General features: G+C 42.9%; 1 protein-coding gene across 18 annotated transcripts in view; it reads right to left on the bottom strand.

Moving 5' to 3' along the window:
- Positions 1-14596: 14596 nt before the first annotated feature.
- Positions 14597-17813, bottom strand: part of BRSK2 (BR serine/threonine kinase 2) — a 532635-nt gene continuing 529418 nt past the window's right edge. For 8 of the 18 annotated variants that reach the window (XM_077321456.1, XM_077321459.1, XM_077321457.1 and 5 more), the window contains one exon: positions 14597-17730. In XM_077321456.1, the coding sequence (XP_077177571.1) occupies positions 17507-17730 (224 nt within the window). In that variant the 3' untranslated portion in view covers positions 14597-17506. The remainder of the gene's footprint in view (positions 17731-17813) is intronic. The other 10 variants (XM_077321458.1, XM_077321464.1, XM_077321474.1 and 7 more) reach the window with 5 other exon arrangements.

The raw sequence follows: 17813 nt of genomic DNA, 5'->3' as shown, positions 1-17813 counted from the left end.
ATCACAGTCAGATCCTTCCAAATGGTGAAGCCAAGCATTGAACCCGGGACATTCTGCATGCCAAGTAGATGCTCTGTCATTGAGCCATGGCCCTGACTCAAGCAGTGAGCAGATTTACATTTGGCAGCAAGGAAGATTGTACTAATAGATCTGGGCCACGTGGCCAATAAAGCAGCTCTACTCAGCAGTGGGGAACAGGAGTATACCTGTAGCTGGTGTCAGTACTAGAAGTCTCCATGAATTCAAGTGAGTTCCTTGAGAGGTGGCATAAAATGTTCTAAATAAATAAAAAAAATACTCAGTACACCAGTCATGTCTCCATTGGCAGAGGGTATCTATCTACTTCTGACTCCGTATTTAAGCAAATTCACTTCTACCAATGAATGGACCTTGACAGCTCAGGCCAGCCAAATCTTTTTAGATCATGGAAGTTAAACAAAATCAGCCCTGATTAGTACTTGGATGGGAGACCACTAAGGAGTATCAATGCTGTGGCAAAGAATCAGGCAGTGACAAATCACCTTTGAATGTTTGTGCATTGAAAGCCCTATGGAGTTACCATAAGTCAGAGCATTTGTGCATCTGGTGAAATATAGCGTCATGCCAGCTGAGTGGCATAATGCTAAATAAAATCTTGCCTCCCAGCCCCTCCTCACCTTTCCTGCTGTCTTGCTCTTCTCTGCCACCATTTTGCACTTCTCCCCCTCCACAAGTGCTGCTGGTAATGGCGGAAGAGAGCAACATGATTTACTTGGGACTCACTTCTGCCTGTCACTCAAGCCAATCAGCCAATCCCCTCTCTCCATGCTTTGAAGGGCCCGCAATGGCCACTAATTTTTTGTTAATCAGTAGTTCTCCACTGAAACACCTATGCATTTTATCATAGGTGCATAGTGCTTCTTTATTGCCACCGCTTATGAAATTATGAGACTTGCTTCTTTTAAGAATAAATATTGTTCCTGATTTTTTTTGGGGGGGGGGCTTAGAGACGCATGCTTTGTGCTATAACTTTGGGGATGTATTTTTTTTAACGTTTACAATTAAATAACTATTTGTTGCTCCAGGCGGTTCGCTTGGAGAACAAAAACCCTCTTGAGAGAGGGAGGGAGCGAGGAGAGAGCACCCAGCTCCCCCGTGTGATCCAATGGGGAGGCTTCTTCAAACTCCGGGGACAGGCAGGATGGGAGAAGAATTTTCTCTGGGGAGGCGAGGGGGGAGAGGGAAGGAGCTTTAGAGAGGCATGATTTGTGCAACATTTGGAAAAAAATTCTTTCTGCCATCGCCTGCACACTTGTCTACTGGAAAAGTGGGGCAGGAGCAGGATGAGGCAGGCTCCTTGCGCATTTGAGCCTCCATACCTTTCTTTGGCTGGTGGGCTGCTGGCTGCTCTCCATTAGGTAGCGCAACATATGTTGGTGAATCCACTTTTTGGGATTCACCAACTAGCACTTTAAAATGGAGGATGTAGCCAGCCAGACGCAGCCCAGATGCTGGATGTTGGCGATATCATGTGGAGGTGCCAAAATATGACGACTACTTAAGGTAAGTGTTACGCTATATTTAAAAGGTGTGGAAATGCCCTCAGTTGTGACTTCACAGCACTTTCCACTGCCAGAGAACAGCCTGGTAAACAGCAGGAGTTTACCTTCCCTAATCTGTATACTCTTTTTTTGTTTAAGAGCAGGCACTTCTAATCCCCAATTTATTTATTTATTTATTTATTTATTTATTTATTTATTTATTTATTTATTTATTTATTTATTTATATGCTGCCCTCCCGCGAGGCTCAGGCTCACATGAATGGGTGATTTGTGTGAGTATTCAAGGATCTCCCTATGCTCTCTTGGACTGCCTGTGCCTGCCTGTAAACATTGTGCAACCAAGAAATTTAATTTGCTATCAAATTTCTTCTATATATCTAGAATTTGGCAAGGTAGATCCTTTGTTAGTGGCACAGCTCTGAGAATTTTGTCCAAACTGGCAGGGCAGGAGGCAGAATTGCAGCAGGGAATGTATTTGTACTGGTTTGAACAGGAGCAAGTAGCAAACCTAGCAGAGGAGCTGAAGGAGCAAGGTAGAGAAAAATAAAATTTTGTCATTGTTCCTGCTTTTCTATGATTCAGTTGATGTCAAGTTGTAGTGCTAAGAAAAGACTGAAAGATTATGGGGAAGTGTCCATTTGATTTTAATATACTTGCACTTGGTTGTTAATATTGTTCATAACCTGCCCTGCAGAGCTTTCCTCTCAGTTTACTATTTCCTCAGCCCTCTTGTAGACAGATCAGACCTTAGTGCTGGCTCATGCCACCATCCGCTCTTTTGGGTTGCACCTTATGCTTGGATCTCTATTTCCCCAGATATAGCTTGAATAATCCATTTCCTCATTTTTTTTAAAAAAAGTGCCACAAGAAGTATCTATATGCACATGCATTTTCCGATTAACAGTTCAGGGCCTCTTTTCCCCTCAGTTACCCCCTTGGCACCCTCTCCCCCACAGACCCTTATTTAGATGGTCAGTGCAGGGATTATTTATTTATTTTTTATTCCCGTGGGTTGGAACAAATTTGCAGGAGGGCTTTTTATCACTTTTTGCATCGCAGTCCAGGAGAGGGGGAGCCCCCTTTTGTGAGCTGAGGGTGTATCCTCAGGAAGAAGGGAAATTATCCACTCCAAAGCTGAAAGGGAGATTTCTGCCAATTAACTTTGCTAGCCATAACTTTGCATGGCCGCCTCCACCACCACCACAGTGGCACTCCCACAGGGTTCCTTAGTGTGCCAAGATTAGAGGGGCAAGGAGCTGGACTGAGAAAAAGAAATCAGCAAAGATCCCTTCCACTAAATTGCTTCTTTAACAGCAGAACTAGAACCAGTCTATTATTTTATATGATATATAGAAGAAATAATATCAATATCTGTCTCAGTGTTCAAGGGAAACGAGTGTCTGTCCTCTCTCTCTCTGAATTATGGGGGCCAGGTGCAGCCCGTAGCTTCTCCCTGCTCTCTTTATGCTGCTGTCAAGTTGGGAGGCAGCAGGTATCATTTTTCCCATTACAATCCATCTCCTTACTTTCTATATAGTGCAGGACCAAGTATGGCATACAGCAGGTCTGATCAAAGACAACAGGTAAGAGAAGCCACTCCTAGTTCTTGTTTGCAAATGTGGGGAGAGTGGTTTCCATGAGCATTTCCTCATAATCCTACTTCCTTTACCTCTAAATATTAAAGATTCATATGCACAAGGTAATGGAAAGAAATCAGCCAGATTTTTGACAGCTGTCCAAATCTAGGTTTGTGAACATCCAGCTGTGGGCTGGAGATTGCCCAGGATCACAACTGCCCTCCAGATGAAGAGATCAATTCCCCTGCAGAACATCATTGCTTTGGAGGGTGGACTAAGGTATTGTTCCCTGCTGAGGTCTCTTCTTTCCCAAAACCTTGCCATCCCAAGGCTCCACCCCCAGATATCCAGGAATTCCTCAGTATGAGAGGAACTGAGCTGATCTCTATTGCTGGAATATCTGTTGTGATTACCCTTGGAAGCTGAGATCCCTAGAGGGAGAGAAGGAACCAGGAAAGGGAGAGAGGATGTGGGGGGAAAGAGGACATAGAGAGGGGTGGTGGTGGCATGAGATGCCTCCTGCAAATCTTTGAAGGTTCCCCGCTTGTACTGATTCTAATAGTAAAGGTAAAGCTAAAGGTATCCCCTGTGCAAGCACCGAGTCATGTCTGACCCTTGGGGTGACGCCCTCCAGCGTTTTCATGGCAGACTCAATACGGGGTGGTTTGCCAGTGCCTTCCCCAGTCAGATTCTAATAGTAAAGTTAACCAAATCTGGGGATATTTTATCTGGTGATTGGAGTCCTGAATGGACAAGACAGATATTTCTGCTCACCTAAAAAAATGCCAGAGGTTTGCCAAAAACATAAATGGGGAAGGGTTAAAAAATGATAAAAGGAATGCCTGTAGCGATACAAACAGAAGCCCTTAGCAGCAGTTGCTAGGTAACCACAGCATTCTAGGCTTATATCTGCAAAAGAAAGTGAGATGGGCCCTTTCTAGGGCCTTTGAGGGACGACTCTTAGGGGGCAGGCCCAGCAAGAACCAGATGGTTCTTGGCAGGCCCAACAAGAACCAAATACATGACTCATCTTTGCTTGGCTGCTTCCTACTGTCAACAGCAGCCACCCTATTAAAGCCAGTGTGGTATATAGGGATGGATGGTTCAGCTCAGATAAGCCAAAAAGCCAAATCAATGCTGATTCTGGTACTTGTTCAGCTCATCGGAGCCGAACCGCCCATTCCCTGCATTCAAACAGTCCAAATCAGGGTGGCCAAATTGCACTCCAGCTATTTGGCCATGATTCAGCAATTCAGATGCATCCCCCCACTTTTCCAGCCAGTGCCTGAGAAAGTAAGGGGAGAAAACGACATGCCGAACAACTGATAATGACAGCCTCTCCACCCACTCCCTTTAAATCCCCCAGCTTGGGCAGGAAGCCATCTTGGGGAAGGCAAGTGAAGGGTGGAAGAGTCCAGCCTGTACCCACCCTCCTGGTGCTTCCTGGAGTCAGCTGCTGGGTGTCCTTGGGGAGTGGAGGAGTCCAGCCCACAACCATCCTCCCTGAGGCTTCTGCAACCAGCTGCCATCAGGGAGAGCAAGTGAGGGGTGGAGGAAACTACCCTGCACAGCACTCTGCAGTTAGCTGCTGGCTCACATCAGGGAAGGGAGGCATAGGGAACTCTGTTCCTGCCCTCCCTGATCTTTAAGGATCCAGCTATTGAGAAGGCAGGGAGGAAGATATTTAAAGGGTGCACAAAAGAGAGCCAGTTTGGTGTAGTGGTTAGGAGTGTGGACCTCTAATCTGGCATGCCGGGTTCAATTCTACACTCCCCCACAAGCAGCCAGCTGGGTGACCTTGGGCTCACTACAACACTGATAAAACTGTTCTGACCAGTCAGTGATACCTGGGCTCTCTCAGCCTCACCCACCTCACAGGGTATCTGTTGTGAGGAGAGAAAAGGGAACTGTTCTCTGTAGTTGGCAGATCAGCTATGATCCAAGAGTCTCCAGGTTGGCAACCCTAGAATGAAATGAGGAGGAAAGAAAACGGGAGAGGCTACAGGGGTTTTTAGGAAAGGGAAAGCGGAAATAAGTGGGGGAGAGGGAAATGAGAGGCCACCCCCAATTCCTTATGGGTTCCTGCTTGTTACCTTCTAATTCTGTATGTGCCTGCCACCCTATTCTCCCCAAAGGTTGACTTTCCTGGAGATTAGACATTGTCCTTGGGGAGGGCAGAAATTGGGACTGGGAGGGAGCTCGGTGGGAAGTAGTTTCATAGCGCCCACTCTCCAAAACGGCTGTTTCCTCCAGGGCTATTGAGCTCTGCACTGTAATTTTAGGAGAACTCCAGGCTCTTCCTTGAAGCTGGTAACCCAACAAGTTATTCGACGTGCATGTTTTATCACTGGGTCTTCATCTGCTCTGGGTATAGCACAAGGGTAAACCAATGCTTGTGGGAATGCTTACAGTATCCTTCCAAGTACAGTTATACCCTTCTCAGTCCATCGGAATCAATGCATTTAGAAAGTTGTAGGCTAGCTCTATTTAGGATGACACTGTGTATTCAAGCTTTTGTCTTTGTTGCTTAGTTACTGTTTCTTCAGAGAAGGCACAGTAGTTATTCCAAATGAAGCTGATCAACTCTACAGTGGCCTCTAGTGGGCCATAACATGAAACTGGCAAGGGAACCAAAAGAAAACCATGTGGCCAAAAAAAAAAACTGTTCTCATAAATCGGTTCTTCTACTTAACACCAGTAACATCACCTTTGGATACGTGGATACAAAAACAAATCTACATATGTATGTGAGCTGGGTTGCTGACTGGCCAGGAAAAGAACTTATCCCACTCCTGTGCTTACAAAACAGGCTTGATACAGAAAAATCAGCAGTTGAAGCTTTTCTCAGCATTGAGCTAGACATGCGATAAATAGCCTGTAGATGAAACCATGGAAGGGATAGCTATAGAGACCAGTTCAAAAGTTGGCAAGACATTTGCAATGGAACAGAGAATCAGGAAGACTGAGATTAAATGTGGTAAATGAGTGTCAAAAAAGATTTGGAATAGTTTTTTTCTAAAAGAAACAACACAGAAGGAATGTCTTCTGCCACAGTTTGGGAAGAACGGAAAGCTTTTATCAGAGGAACTGCAATTTAAAAAAAAAGGACGATCACAACAAGCTAAGATAATGGCAGGAAGCAATCTTACTTTTTTAAAAACTAGCAGAGATCAAACAAAAATCAATTAGACATATTAAAAGTGGAAGAGGCATGGAATTGTATCTTCTACAAAATATGGACTGTGTTCCTGCATCCTGGAATTAGATATATGGAATATACTTGAAAAAACAAGCAAAGATTTTAATTAACAGGAAATTAACAGAAACAATTTCAATTGAAAATGGAGTACATCAGGGATGTTCTTTTATCACCTTTATTATCCATACTAGCAATAGAGATTTCAGCTATAAAGATCAGACAAGATGACAAAATTAAGGAACTAAAAGTGAATGCTGTCGAGTTGAAAATGGAAAGCTATACCCACAACATGGTTCTAACAGTCTTGAATGCCCAGAAATTGTTGCAATGTGTAATTGAATGTATCAAAGAACAGAGATCCTTATCAGGCTATAAGATTAACAGAAAGAAGACAAAAAAGATAAAAATTTTAAAAACACAGCAAGATGAAGAGGAGATTACAAAGAGCACAGCGTGTTCAGCAGCTACTGATCTTATTAAATATTTGAGAATAAATGTGACAGGGCAAAATAGTAATCTTTAAAAAAAAATTCTACCAGAAAACATGGTAATTGAGACAAGCAGGTTTATCAAGCAGGAATTAAAAAAAAAACTGGCTGAGAAGAATGTGCAGCTAAAACTAAACTTTCTGTTCCAAATGTTAGCCGTGTGTGTGTATGTATAATAATAAAAAAAAGAGTGGCAAAGAAAGATGAACCCATTTATAAAGGTAAAGGTAAAGGTATCCCCTGTGCAAGCACCGAGTCATGTCTGACCCTTGGGGTGACGCCCTCTGGTGTTTTCATGGCAGACTCAATACGGGGTGGTTTGCCAGTGCCTTCCCCAGTCATTACCATTTACCCCCCAGCAAGCTGGATACTCATTTTACTGACCTCGGAAGGATGGAAGGCTGAGTTAACCTTGAGCCAACTGCTGGGATCGAACTCCCAGCCTCATGGGCAGAGTTTCAGACAGTATGTTGGCTGCTTTACCACCCTGCGCCACAAGAGAATCCATTTATGTGGAATAGCAAAAAATCCAGGATGCTTCAAAATATCACAAAATGAAAAAAAAAATTCAGTCCCAAATATAAAATTATATTACCAAGCAGCATGTCTGGTCTGGATTGAACTGGATTAAAAACCCAAGATGTAGAATAGTAAAATTAAAATCAGCAAACTATGAGGAAGATTAGCACATTATTTATGGATTAAGAAATCAGTTTAAAAGATCATAACACAAGAAAGAAGTCACATTATCAGAGATGGACTTTTGAGAATATTATTTACATGCCAGAATTTATTGAGCCCCTCAAACACTCTCCTTATTCCCCAATAGAACTTTACAATGATAAGAACATAAGAAATAAAAATGATTTTTAAACATATGCCTTGATGATAAATACTCAAGGGAAGATCAAGTCTTGGCATGATATCAAAGATGAAGATGTAAATATGCAGTGATTGTTATATTATCAGTGAGGGATGGGTGATTTGATTTGGATAAGCCTGAAAATATGTGAATCAATGCTGATTTTAGTATTTTTTTATTTTTATCTGAGCCAAATCACACAAGTTTAAATGAGCTGAATCAGAGAAGCCTGAATTTATTTGGGTTTGCTTTGGCTGATTAAGAAATGCCCTGCCAAACAGCTGATCCTGAGGTTCAGCTGTTTGGCAGAGTCTTTAAAAGACTCTGAAAAGTGTATGGGGATGAAAGACCCCACCAAGCAGCTGAACCTCAGGATCTTCGAATGTTTTCACCACACACCCTTCTGAAGCTCTCTGCAGCTACTAAAGTGGAATACAAAGACTCTCCCCAGCTGCTGGTCCTGAGGTACAGCTGCTTGGCAAGGGTCTTTAAATGCTCTAATACATTAAATACAGGGTTCTTCCTTCCCTGGATACACCTCAGAGTCTTCTGAGAGAGACCCTCCACAGCTTCATAGAGATGTGTGTGGAACACTTGTAAAGACCCCACAAAGTAGTTGAGTCTCAAGATCAGGTGTTTGGTGGGGTGTTTCTTCCCCATCCTGATGCAGCCTGGGTAGGGTGGGGAAAGCAGCTGGCCTGTCAGCCCCATCCTTGCCTTCCCTGACCCTCTGGACCTGGCTCAGCAGACCCAAAGCCTGTCTGCTGCCTTCCCTGCATGGCCTCGTGTCCCCTTAAATGCCTCCCAAGCCACCAAACAGATGATCCTTGGAAAGACGTCTCTCCATCACAGAATCAGGAGTTGGCAGCTGATTTGGCAGAATGGGTTTGGGTTTTCCCAAATCAATCAAACTCAATTTGATATGCAAAATCAATGATTCAATTGATTTGTGTTGAATCAAGAAAACTCAAATCTGAATACTATTGAATTTCCCCCCACTCCACATCCCTCTATACCTATCTCAAGACTGAGAAAAAGCATGAGCACTGAAGTTGGAGTTCTAAGAAATGCGATTAAATTTGGAATTGGGTGGGGTGTAGGCATGCCACGTTGCTTGGCATGGCAGGCAATATCCCACCCTTGACCCTGGACTTCTGCTTAATGGGATCAAAATGGCTGTGGGAACACAACACTGGTCTAGGAGTTTCTCATATTTTTATGGAAAAAAGCCCACAGACTTGTGGAATTGCCCAGCAACATGCTCTCACAGCCATTTATATTGATTTCAGCAGTAGCTGATGCTCAATGCTCTTGGGAGCAGCCAGGCCTGAGACGTCAGTGAGGGACACTATGTAAGCTGAATGAATAAAGAAAGAGGTAACAACACTAGTCAAAACCATATTTTCAAGTTCTTTGACTGCAGTTCCCTGTAAAATGGGGTAGGTGGGAAGAAGAGGAAAGTCTCCCTACCAACCTGATCTACGGCAGGGATTAGGGGAATTGCCCTTGGCCAATCATGCTTGCCTGTGCAGTAGTTTCCCTCCCACAGATTTGCAAATACTGCTGGTTGTGAAAAGGTCTTGGATTACTTTGGAGGCCCATGCCTAGAACATCCTTGGAGTATGCAAACTCTGGCATGGATCTTGAACTTCTACTGTGGTCTTTTGCCTGGACTACAGACTGGTTTAATTGTTTTTTGCTTATGTTAGGGAAACTACTATTTTGTTGGGCTCAATAGAAGGGGCTAGTAGTTGTGGTAGATAGCTGTTTCTTTTTTCCGGGGGAATTAGTTAAAAAGAAAATACACATGGTTTTCAAAGGGGCAGGGAACTGCTTTGTTGTTATGAATATATATTTTTTGTTGGTTCTAATATGCCACTTTTCTCTACACAAAAGAGTCTCAAAGCAGCGGAGACGACTGAAGATGGTGCCATAAAAGCTGGACTTCTGTTCAGCTCTTCAGCCATGCCGAGGGTCAGGAGCTTCTGCACCTGGCTGACCTGAGCAGATACGCAAATCTGCTCACCGGTCACCCCAGGAACCGGGAACGGCACCCTGAGGGTCCTACAGATCCGTGGGGAGGTAGGGGGACCGAACTCCTGGATTAATAGCGGCCTGTGCTCAAGGTCACGATGGCGTCCTTGTCGCAAACAACTCTACAAGCTTGAAACGACCAGCTGACCTTACATTCTTCCCAGACCATCTGTTACCAGATCGACAGGAGCGTTGACAGAAGCTTGGAATCTGTCACAGTAAGAATTGAAAGCTTTCTGGCTTTTCTCTTTCTTCCCCCACAAGCTCTTCCTTCCCCCCCCCTCAACCAATTTACAAGCGAATTCCCTCTTTCGTGGAGTGAGAGACTCCCAGCTAATTATACCCACTAACCAAACAAAGACAGAGCTTTGAAGATTTGTTGGTGAAAGTTCAGTGGGGGAATTTGACTTGATACGGAGATCGACAAACTGATAATTTGGGATCGTTCGTGCTCCCGCGAGACCTCACGAGACTTTCTGTTTATAGTTTGTGACTGCCTAGAACTATGGAAGAATTAACTAAGGCACAGCTTTTCCATTTGTTATGCAAAGGAAACTCAAAGATACTGAAAGCAGTCAATAAGCAGGAAAAGGAAATCCGTGGGACTAAGGGGGAGCTTTTGGATGGAGCCCATGGTCCGGAGAGACCAGCTGATGACGTAGCTCAGCTAACAATAAATCAAACGAAACTTCAATGTCTGGAAGTTAATCTACTGGAGGGAGAGAGTGCCAGAGATGTAAAAACCCAAAGTACCTTTGAAGAACCTGGGAAAACAGATTCAAGGAAGGAAAGTACCGAAAACCTGGAAGTCTATTCAGAGCAGGAAATGATTTGGATCAGCAAAATAAAAAGAGTCTATTCAAAAGCGACAGCAACCAGGAAGCTATCAGGAGATATTCCTGTGCGACCAGAGGAAGAGATCCAAATTGACAAAGGATTCAGAGCCTACTCAAAGGCGACTGGAAGCAAGAATCAAGTAAGAGATTTCTTTGGCCCTGACAGAAGGACAATCAGAAACACTCTACTATGGAAAAAAACACAATTTCATTTTCTGCGACCACCTGAAGGATGAGTTGAACAATGGAGTATTCTCCTGGCTTCCTGTGGGAAAGACAGCAGTAGTAACTTTTTAGGACAGGACCAATATATGAAGGGAACTGACTTTATATCATCTAAGACAATAATAGAATATATCCTTATAATAGATTATACCCTCATATGTATCAACAACCACTTTGCTAAGAAAGATGGTAATAACTCCTAGATCAGGATTAATATGCGATGGGAATTGAATATGTATGTCAATATGTATGCTAAAAGAGGATGACAAACCATACTTCATAGGCATTAACAAGACGGCAGTAGTAATTCTTGGGTCAGGGCCAATTTATGAAGGAGACTGACCTAATATCATTTAAGATAATAACAGAATGTATTCTTATAACAGATCATACTCTCATATGTATTAACAATCACTTGGCTAAGAAAAATGGTAAAAACTTCTAGATTAGGAATAATATGTGATGGGAACTGAATATCTATGTTAAAAGAGATGGCAAACCATATCAGCTGGTCGCTTTTTCTGCTCAATTTCTCTGTAAATGCTTTATATAATAATAAATAATAAAATTATATTAAAAAAAAAAGAGTCTCAAAGCAGCTTACATTCGCCTTCCCTTTCCTCTCCCCACCACAGACACCCTGTGAGGGAGGTGAGGCTGAGATAGCCCTGATATCACTGCTCGGTCAGAACAGCTTTATCAGTGCTGTGGGGACCCAGCTGGTTGCATGTGGAGGAGTGCAGAATCAAACCCGGCTCACCAGATTAGAAATCCGCACTCATAACCACTACACCAAACTGTTCTTATTTTAACTTTTGATCATTTGCTATATTCCAGGAGTTAAAGAATAGCCATCCTTGAAACTGACCATTTCCCCCATAGGAAACAAACAGTGGCTGTAAAATCAGGCCACTTTGTCTAGTTCACTTGAAAGTTGTGATGTCTTTGAAGAGGGAGGCCTATGTTTGCAGAAACTTTTGTGCCATTGGGTGAAAAAACAGGCACTCTGGAAACCCACAACTTCTCCCCATCAGAAACAATGGAGAGAAGGGTGACAAAGGACACCTTTTCCAAAGAGACATAAAATTGGGCTTCATTGTCCAATCCTCTTGAAAGTTGGGTGAACCTATGACAGAGCAGGAAGATCAGGTACTCTGAAATTTTGGGTGCCACTGGGTGAAAAACAACTGCTTCAGAAAATGTGCCATTTTCTCCCCTAGGAAATAATGGGAAGACAACCAATTTGACAGTAATGGAAACTGATTCCCTCCCCCCGACAAAATTTTCCAGTATGATTAAAAATACTCCCAACATTTAATGAAAATGATAACCGTGCTGTTTCTGAAATTACAAAACATCAAGAAAGACCTTTGCATTGTTTTTTTTTCTGTGATAAAACCTCTGTGATACATCTTGATCAGCCTTGAGTCACTTACCTTTCATCTCTCATCTGCCAAGCTCCCTGCAAAACCTTCCTGCTGCACTTCCATAGTCCCTCTGAACACCCCCTTTGTCTTAGTGAAGCTTATGTATAAACACTCACAGAAAGTTCTTCGACTGGTGGAAGCCCAACTTCATTATTTGCATTATATATATACATGCCAGAAAACTAAATGCTGGTTCAGCCATCCATCCTCCAAACTCTCCTTTCCAAATAGTTAAAGCACATAAGAACACCTTGTCTGTTTATATTTTTCAATTACCTTATTTAAAAAAAAAAAACAGGAAACATCCTTCAAAACATTGAAATCGATCTTCATGGACTTGAGGATGCATAATGAAATTGCTGGGAAGTAGCTAGAGCAGCCAAGAAAGTACTTTCTCATACAATACATATTTAATATATGGAATTCACTATCAACTGATGTAGTGAAGGCTTTATGGTTTTAAAAGGGGATATAAACTAAGTCTATCAATGACTATTAGAGATGACTAAATAGAACCTTCCTGTTCAGAAGCTTTTGAACATTAGTTGTTGGGATGCAAAAGAACAAAGTTTTACGTTCAGTAGCACTTTTAAGACCAACAGAATTTAATTCTGGTTATAAATTCTGAAGAAGTGCACATGTACACACAAGTGTATACCCAGAATTCAACTTTGCTGGTCTTTAAAGTGCTACTGGACAAACTTTGTTCTACTGCTGCACACCAACCCAACTATCCACCAGGATACTATAAGTCAGGGAGGTTTTGCCCTGCTTGTTGGTCTCTTGGGGGCATTTGGTGGCCAATATGGGAAATAGGATGTTGGACTAGGTCAGCCTTTCCCAACCTTTCTACCATAGAGAATCCCCTGAAATATTCTTCAGGCTTTCTGAAACCCCTTAAGTGATGTCAGCAGGTCACACCTTCCTGCTGTGCTCCTGGAAGTCACATCACCAGAAGGAACATGACTTCCCACTGGATGTGACATCACCAGGCTACTCCCAAAGAATAGAAAGTGACAGCAAAGAAATATTTTCAGATGATTTGTGAAACATACCTGTACTCTGGGATGGCTAGCGGTTTACTATTCTTCACCAAAGGGAAATAGGGCCTGGGCAGGTCTATGCTGCACTGTTGCTCCCACACCCACCCCAAAACCAGAAACAGGACCAGGGCAGGTCTATGCCACCCCATCACCCCCAACCCCCCTCCATGCCAGAAAGAGTGTCAGAGCAAGCCTATAATTCATAATACAATACAATAATTCATAAGAAATGCATTAAAAAACAGCCATTATAATCTTTAACATTTAGCTGTTAAAACATTTGAGCAGTGGCCTCCTGGGTGGAGCCAGTCCAGCTCTGCTTCCAGTCCATGGGCCAATCAGGATGTGCATAGCAAAGCTGTGTGTGTCCTGATTGGCCCAGCCCTGCTCACACCTGCCCCCCAAAAACCCTGGTGAGGAACACTCTGGTGCACTCACCGCCAGTCTGCCCCTGACCGCTGCTGGGAAAGGAGGTTGGTGGGGCTGCTCCTCACTGGGAACGGGCCAGTGGAGGGAGAAACAGAGTCCCCACCAGTGCTTCCTGCTGCCACCCCGAAAATGCCTGCTAAGGCCTCACTAAGGCTATGGGGAGAAGTGTGTTGTCCCTGCCACAGCTCCCTGCTGCTGCCCCATAAACACCCACCGAGGCCTGTGAAGGCCTTGGCAAGCCTTTACGAGGTAGAGGGGGGAGGCGAGGGAATGGGGCAGTGGAGGGAGAAATGGAGTCCCCACCAGCGCTGGCTACTGCCACCCTGAAAACACCTGCTGAGGCCTTAGCGAGCCTTTTTGGGGTGGCAGCGTGAGGCGTGTCGTCCCTGCCACCTCCTCGAAAACAGCCACCGAGGCCTGCAGAGGCCTCACCAAGCCTTTTCAGGGGGGAGGGGGGGATGTGCATCATCCCCACCAGCTCTCTCCAATGCCACACCGAAAAGGGAAAGGAGGTCGGTTGGGCTGCCTGGGGGGGGGGGGGGGGTTGGAAGAAGGGAGTTCCCACCAGTGCTTCCCCTGCCACAAAAAGGCTTCTCTCTCTCCTGCCCCCTGGGGAGGGTGGCCCTAGTGCCTGTTGTATTTTGCGATACAATGGGATCTTTAGTTAGTAAGATTACATTGATCTGGTTCAGCATGGCTGCTCTTCCACCAGCAACAGGAACTTCACTAGGTGGCTACAGAGAAATGCTTCTCATGCTTCCTGGACAAACCTTCTAACATGGGGAGCCTGAGTGATTCTTGTGTTTTCTTCTCTGCTTTAATGTGACAGTGTTCATGCCTGGGCTTAATGCAGTCTCATAATGACACTTACCTGATCTTTATCTTGATAGATGCCACCAGCCACTGACATAAACAAGACACAGTTGCAGCCGATATCTTTACTGAATGAATTTATTGTTTTTGAACTAAAGTTGCTCACAGTTATTTAACAAGGGATACATCAGAAGGTTCCTTTTTGTCCATTTTAACTGTTAAATAATGTCATTCTGTGTCTGCATGTGTGAGTGTGTGTGCGTGTGTGTTTGTGTCTTCAAAGTACAAAATAGGAAGGATAACAAGAGGTATTGCTTTCATTTATTCTTATGTCTTGTGTAAGTAGTCCCCTTCCTGATCGTACCATATGGGTTTTGCTGTATTATTTATTAGTATTAGTATTATTTTTGTATTGAAATCCCAGCCTTTTGTAGAGGTACAATGTAACAGAAGCATCAAAATCTATACACAAGGGAAGAGAAAAGAGAGGAAGGGCTGAGGGCAGTGGAAGGGATGCTTGGGGGAGAGGGAAGGAGAAGGTGGAGGCAGAAACGACAACAAAAGCAAAAGAGACTCATTTACAGCAACATCATGCAATTAAAACTGCCCCCAAACTTCTTGCATCCTCCCCTCCCCTCCTCCCCATCCATCACCCTTCCAGTGTCTGACATGCACACAGCAATACAAGAGAAAAGTTTCAGATTAGGAAAAAACAAACAAACAAAAGCACCCTCGCATTTTTTGTGTCTCTTTTTTTTTTTAAAAAAAGGGGGTTTTCCCCCTTCAAACCTATGTACAAGAAAAACAGGTCCAAGAAGGGCAAACCAAAAGGGGAAACAAAGACAAAAACAAAATCAACAAAAATATATAGAAAGGAAAGAGTGAGGGAGAAATTTAATGTTACCATTAAAAAATCTTGCAGTACAACATACACTCATAGGAACCCAACAAACAACAATTGAAGGTAGTAAGAGAATAACACTAATACTAAATCTACATTTTAAAAATATTGGTAAAGGAGAATTTCTCCTGCTGCTTCTTCATTGTTTGCCTGTGACATACATGATCATAGTATGTAAAAACATTTGATTGCGGGCCAGATTAAGTTACACTTGGTGTAACGGTTGGAGAGGAAAGAAAGAAAAAAGACAGACACCCCCATCCAAAAAAGTGGAATGTTGGCAAGAGGAACAAGTGAAGCATTCTTGTTGTCATTCTTTTCCCCCTCCCCAAACTAAACAGGAATCAGGGTCACCTCTACACTGTCATGAAAGCAGAAGAGATATCTAACAGCTCATTTTTAAATATATATATATATATATATATATATATATATATATATATATATATATATATATATATATATATATATATATATATATATATATATATATATATATATATATATATATATATATATATATATATGCATTATAAATAATAACTTACCTAATAACTTAAACACACACATGAAAGTCCCAGCCCTCCCACCCCTTTCTGAAAAAAAAGTTTATAAAAATATCTTGCAATACTTTTTAAAGTTTACAGTAGCTTTGTGTTTAAGTTGCCTCTAGTGCTATCTCCTCCATGTCTTGCTCAGATGAACTAAGTGCCAGTGGTTGCACACGCGCGCACACACACAAGAGAAAAAAATTACTCTCCTTTCACGTTCTTCTTTTGCATTGAAAAACACACACAATCCAAATAAATAAATAAATAATAAATAAATAAAGTAAAACCAACAAATAAATAATACTGATATATTAATGCAGCACTAATAACACAATAGTTGCATCCCAATGGACAATGCAGTGGAGAATCCAGCTGACGGAAGGAGTTCCCAGAGCAGAAGGAAGGAGAGAAGAAACGGCTGGAGGGGTGGGAGGAAGAGCAACGGTGGCGGCAGCGGTGCTTCTGGTGGCAAAAAAGATTGTTCTTAAGCAGGTGGATTCTTGTCTCTCTCTTCTTCACTGCTGAAAGTTGGTTTTACCCTAAGTTTCAATGTTCATATTCATTTGCCTTGTATGTTGCAGTTTCCCCTAAGATTATGTTCTGCCCCTCCAGCAGATTGAAAAGAAGTGTTGAGGTTATAAAAAATGAAAACAATTTGAAAAAGTTGGGGCAAAGGAGAACAGGGAAAGGGGGAAAGCAAAATGGAGGAAACTCCGCTTTGTGAAACTCCCTAAGGAGAATGCAGCTTGGATATGTTATAATGTCCTCCCCCTCCCCCACCACAGTCCAGATGTGCCAGTGAGGAAGTGAGTGGTCAGGGGCAGTGATGCCACTCCAGTAATTCCAACTGTGCAATTTTGTAACTGAGCAGTTCTTCAGCATGGAGCACCAAAAGAAAAGTGTGTGTTGAGGGCAAATGGAAGGGAGGAGACCCATTTCCTGCAGTCGGGAGAGGGGAGACTGGGAATCCCCAAACAGAACCAGTCCATGGTCAGTCTTACATCAGGGGCCTTCCGTGAACAAGTGTTCGCAGAGCACAGAAGGTGAAGCTGTTGGCTGACATGTTAACTTTTCGGGATAATTCCTGGTAGCAGAGTGGAAACAAGTGGTGGTGTCAGAAACACAGAGAGAACAGAACAAGAAAATAATGGCGGTAGAGAGGGGAGAAAGAAAACCAAAAGAGGGGGAAATAAAAGAAAAAGGAATTGGGCAGGAAAAAAACCACCCAAGATTTGCAGAACTGGGTTTGTCATCTGTGCTACCTTTTCTCATTGCTTTTGTGTTTCTTCCAGAGAGATATATAACATATAAATATATATGTGTGTTTGAGTGTGCGTGTGCGTGTGTATAAACACACATATATACACATACACACTGTCATTCCTTCATACAAAAGTTGCCTATAGACAGTTTTGTACTGTTGTAGCAATATATATATATTTATATATATATTTATATATATGTACACATCCTTTTATTTTAAAGACTAGCTTTCTAAGGAATACTCATTCATTTGGGGATTTTGGAGTGTTTTCCATTTAGTTATTTATTCTGTCCTTTCTTTAAAAAAAATCATTTATTTAAGGTTGGTCTTGTAGGCCGAGTGATGAGACCATCTTTGCCTTCTCTTTGCCAGCGGGGTACTTAGTGTCTCCTCTAGACCCATAGTCATTAGCATCGGAATCGCTCCGCTTGCTGTTTGCGCTATGCTTGGTTGGCGTGCCGGGGGGATGGCTCACCTGCCCGTTCTTCTCGTCTGAAAAAAGTTGTTTAATTACGTCAAAGAAGTTACTCAATGGGCTGCCTGGGTATACAAAACAGAGGAGACAAAAAGAAAAACAAAACAAAGCGAAAGAGAGAGAGAGAGAGAAAGAGAGAGAGAGAAAA

Source organism: Paroedura picta, chromosome 2 (genome assembly GCF_049243985.1).
Source record: "Paroedura picta isolate Pp20150507F chromosome 2, Ppicta_v3.0, whole genome shotgun sequence".
Lineage (NCBI taxonomy): Eukaryota > Metazoa > Chordata > Lepidosauria > Squamata > Gekkonidae > Paroedura > Paroedura picta.
This window is presented reverse-complemented; position numbering and strand designations above follow the sequence as displayed.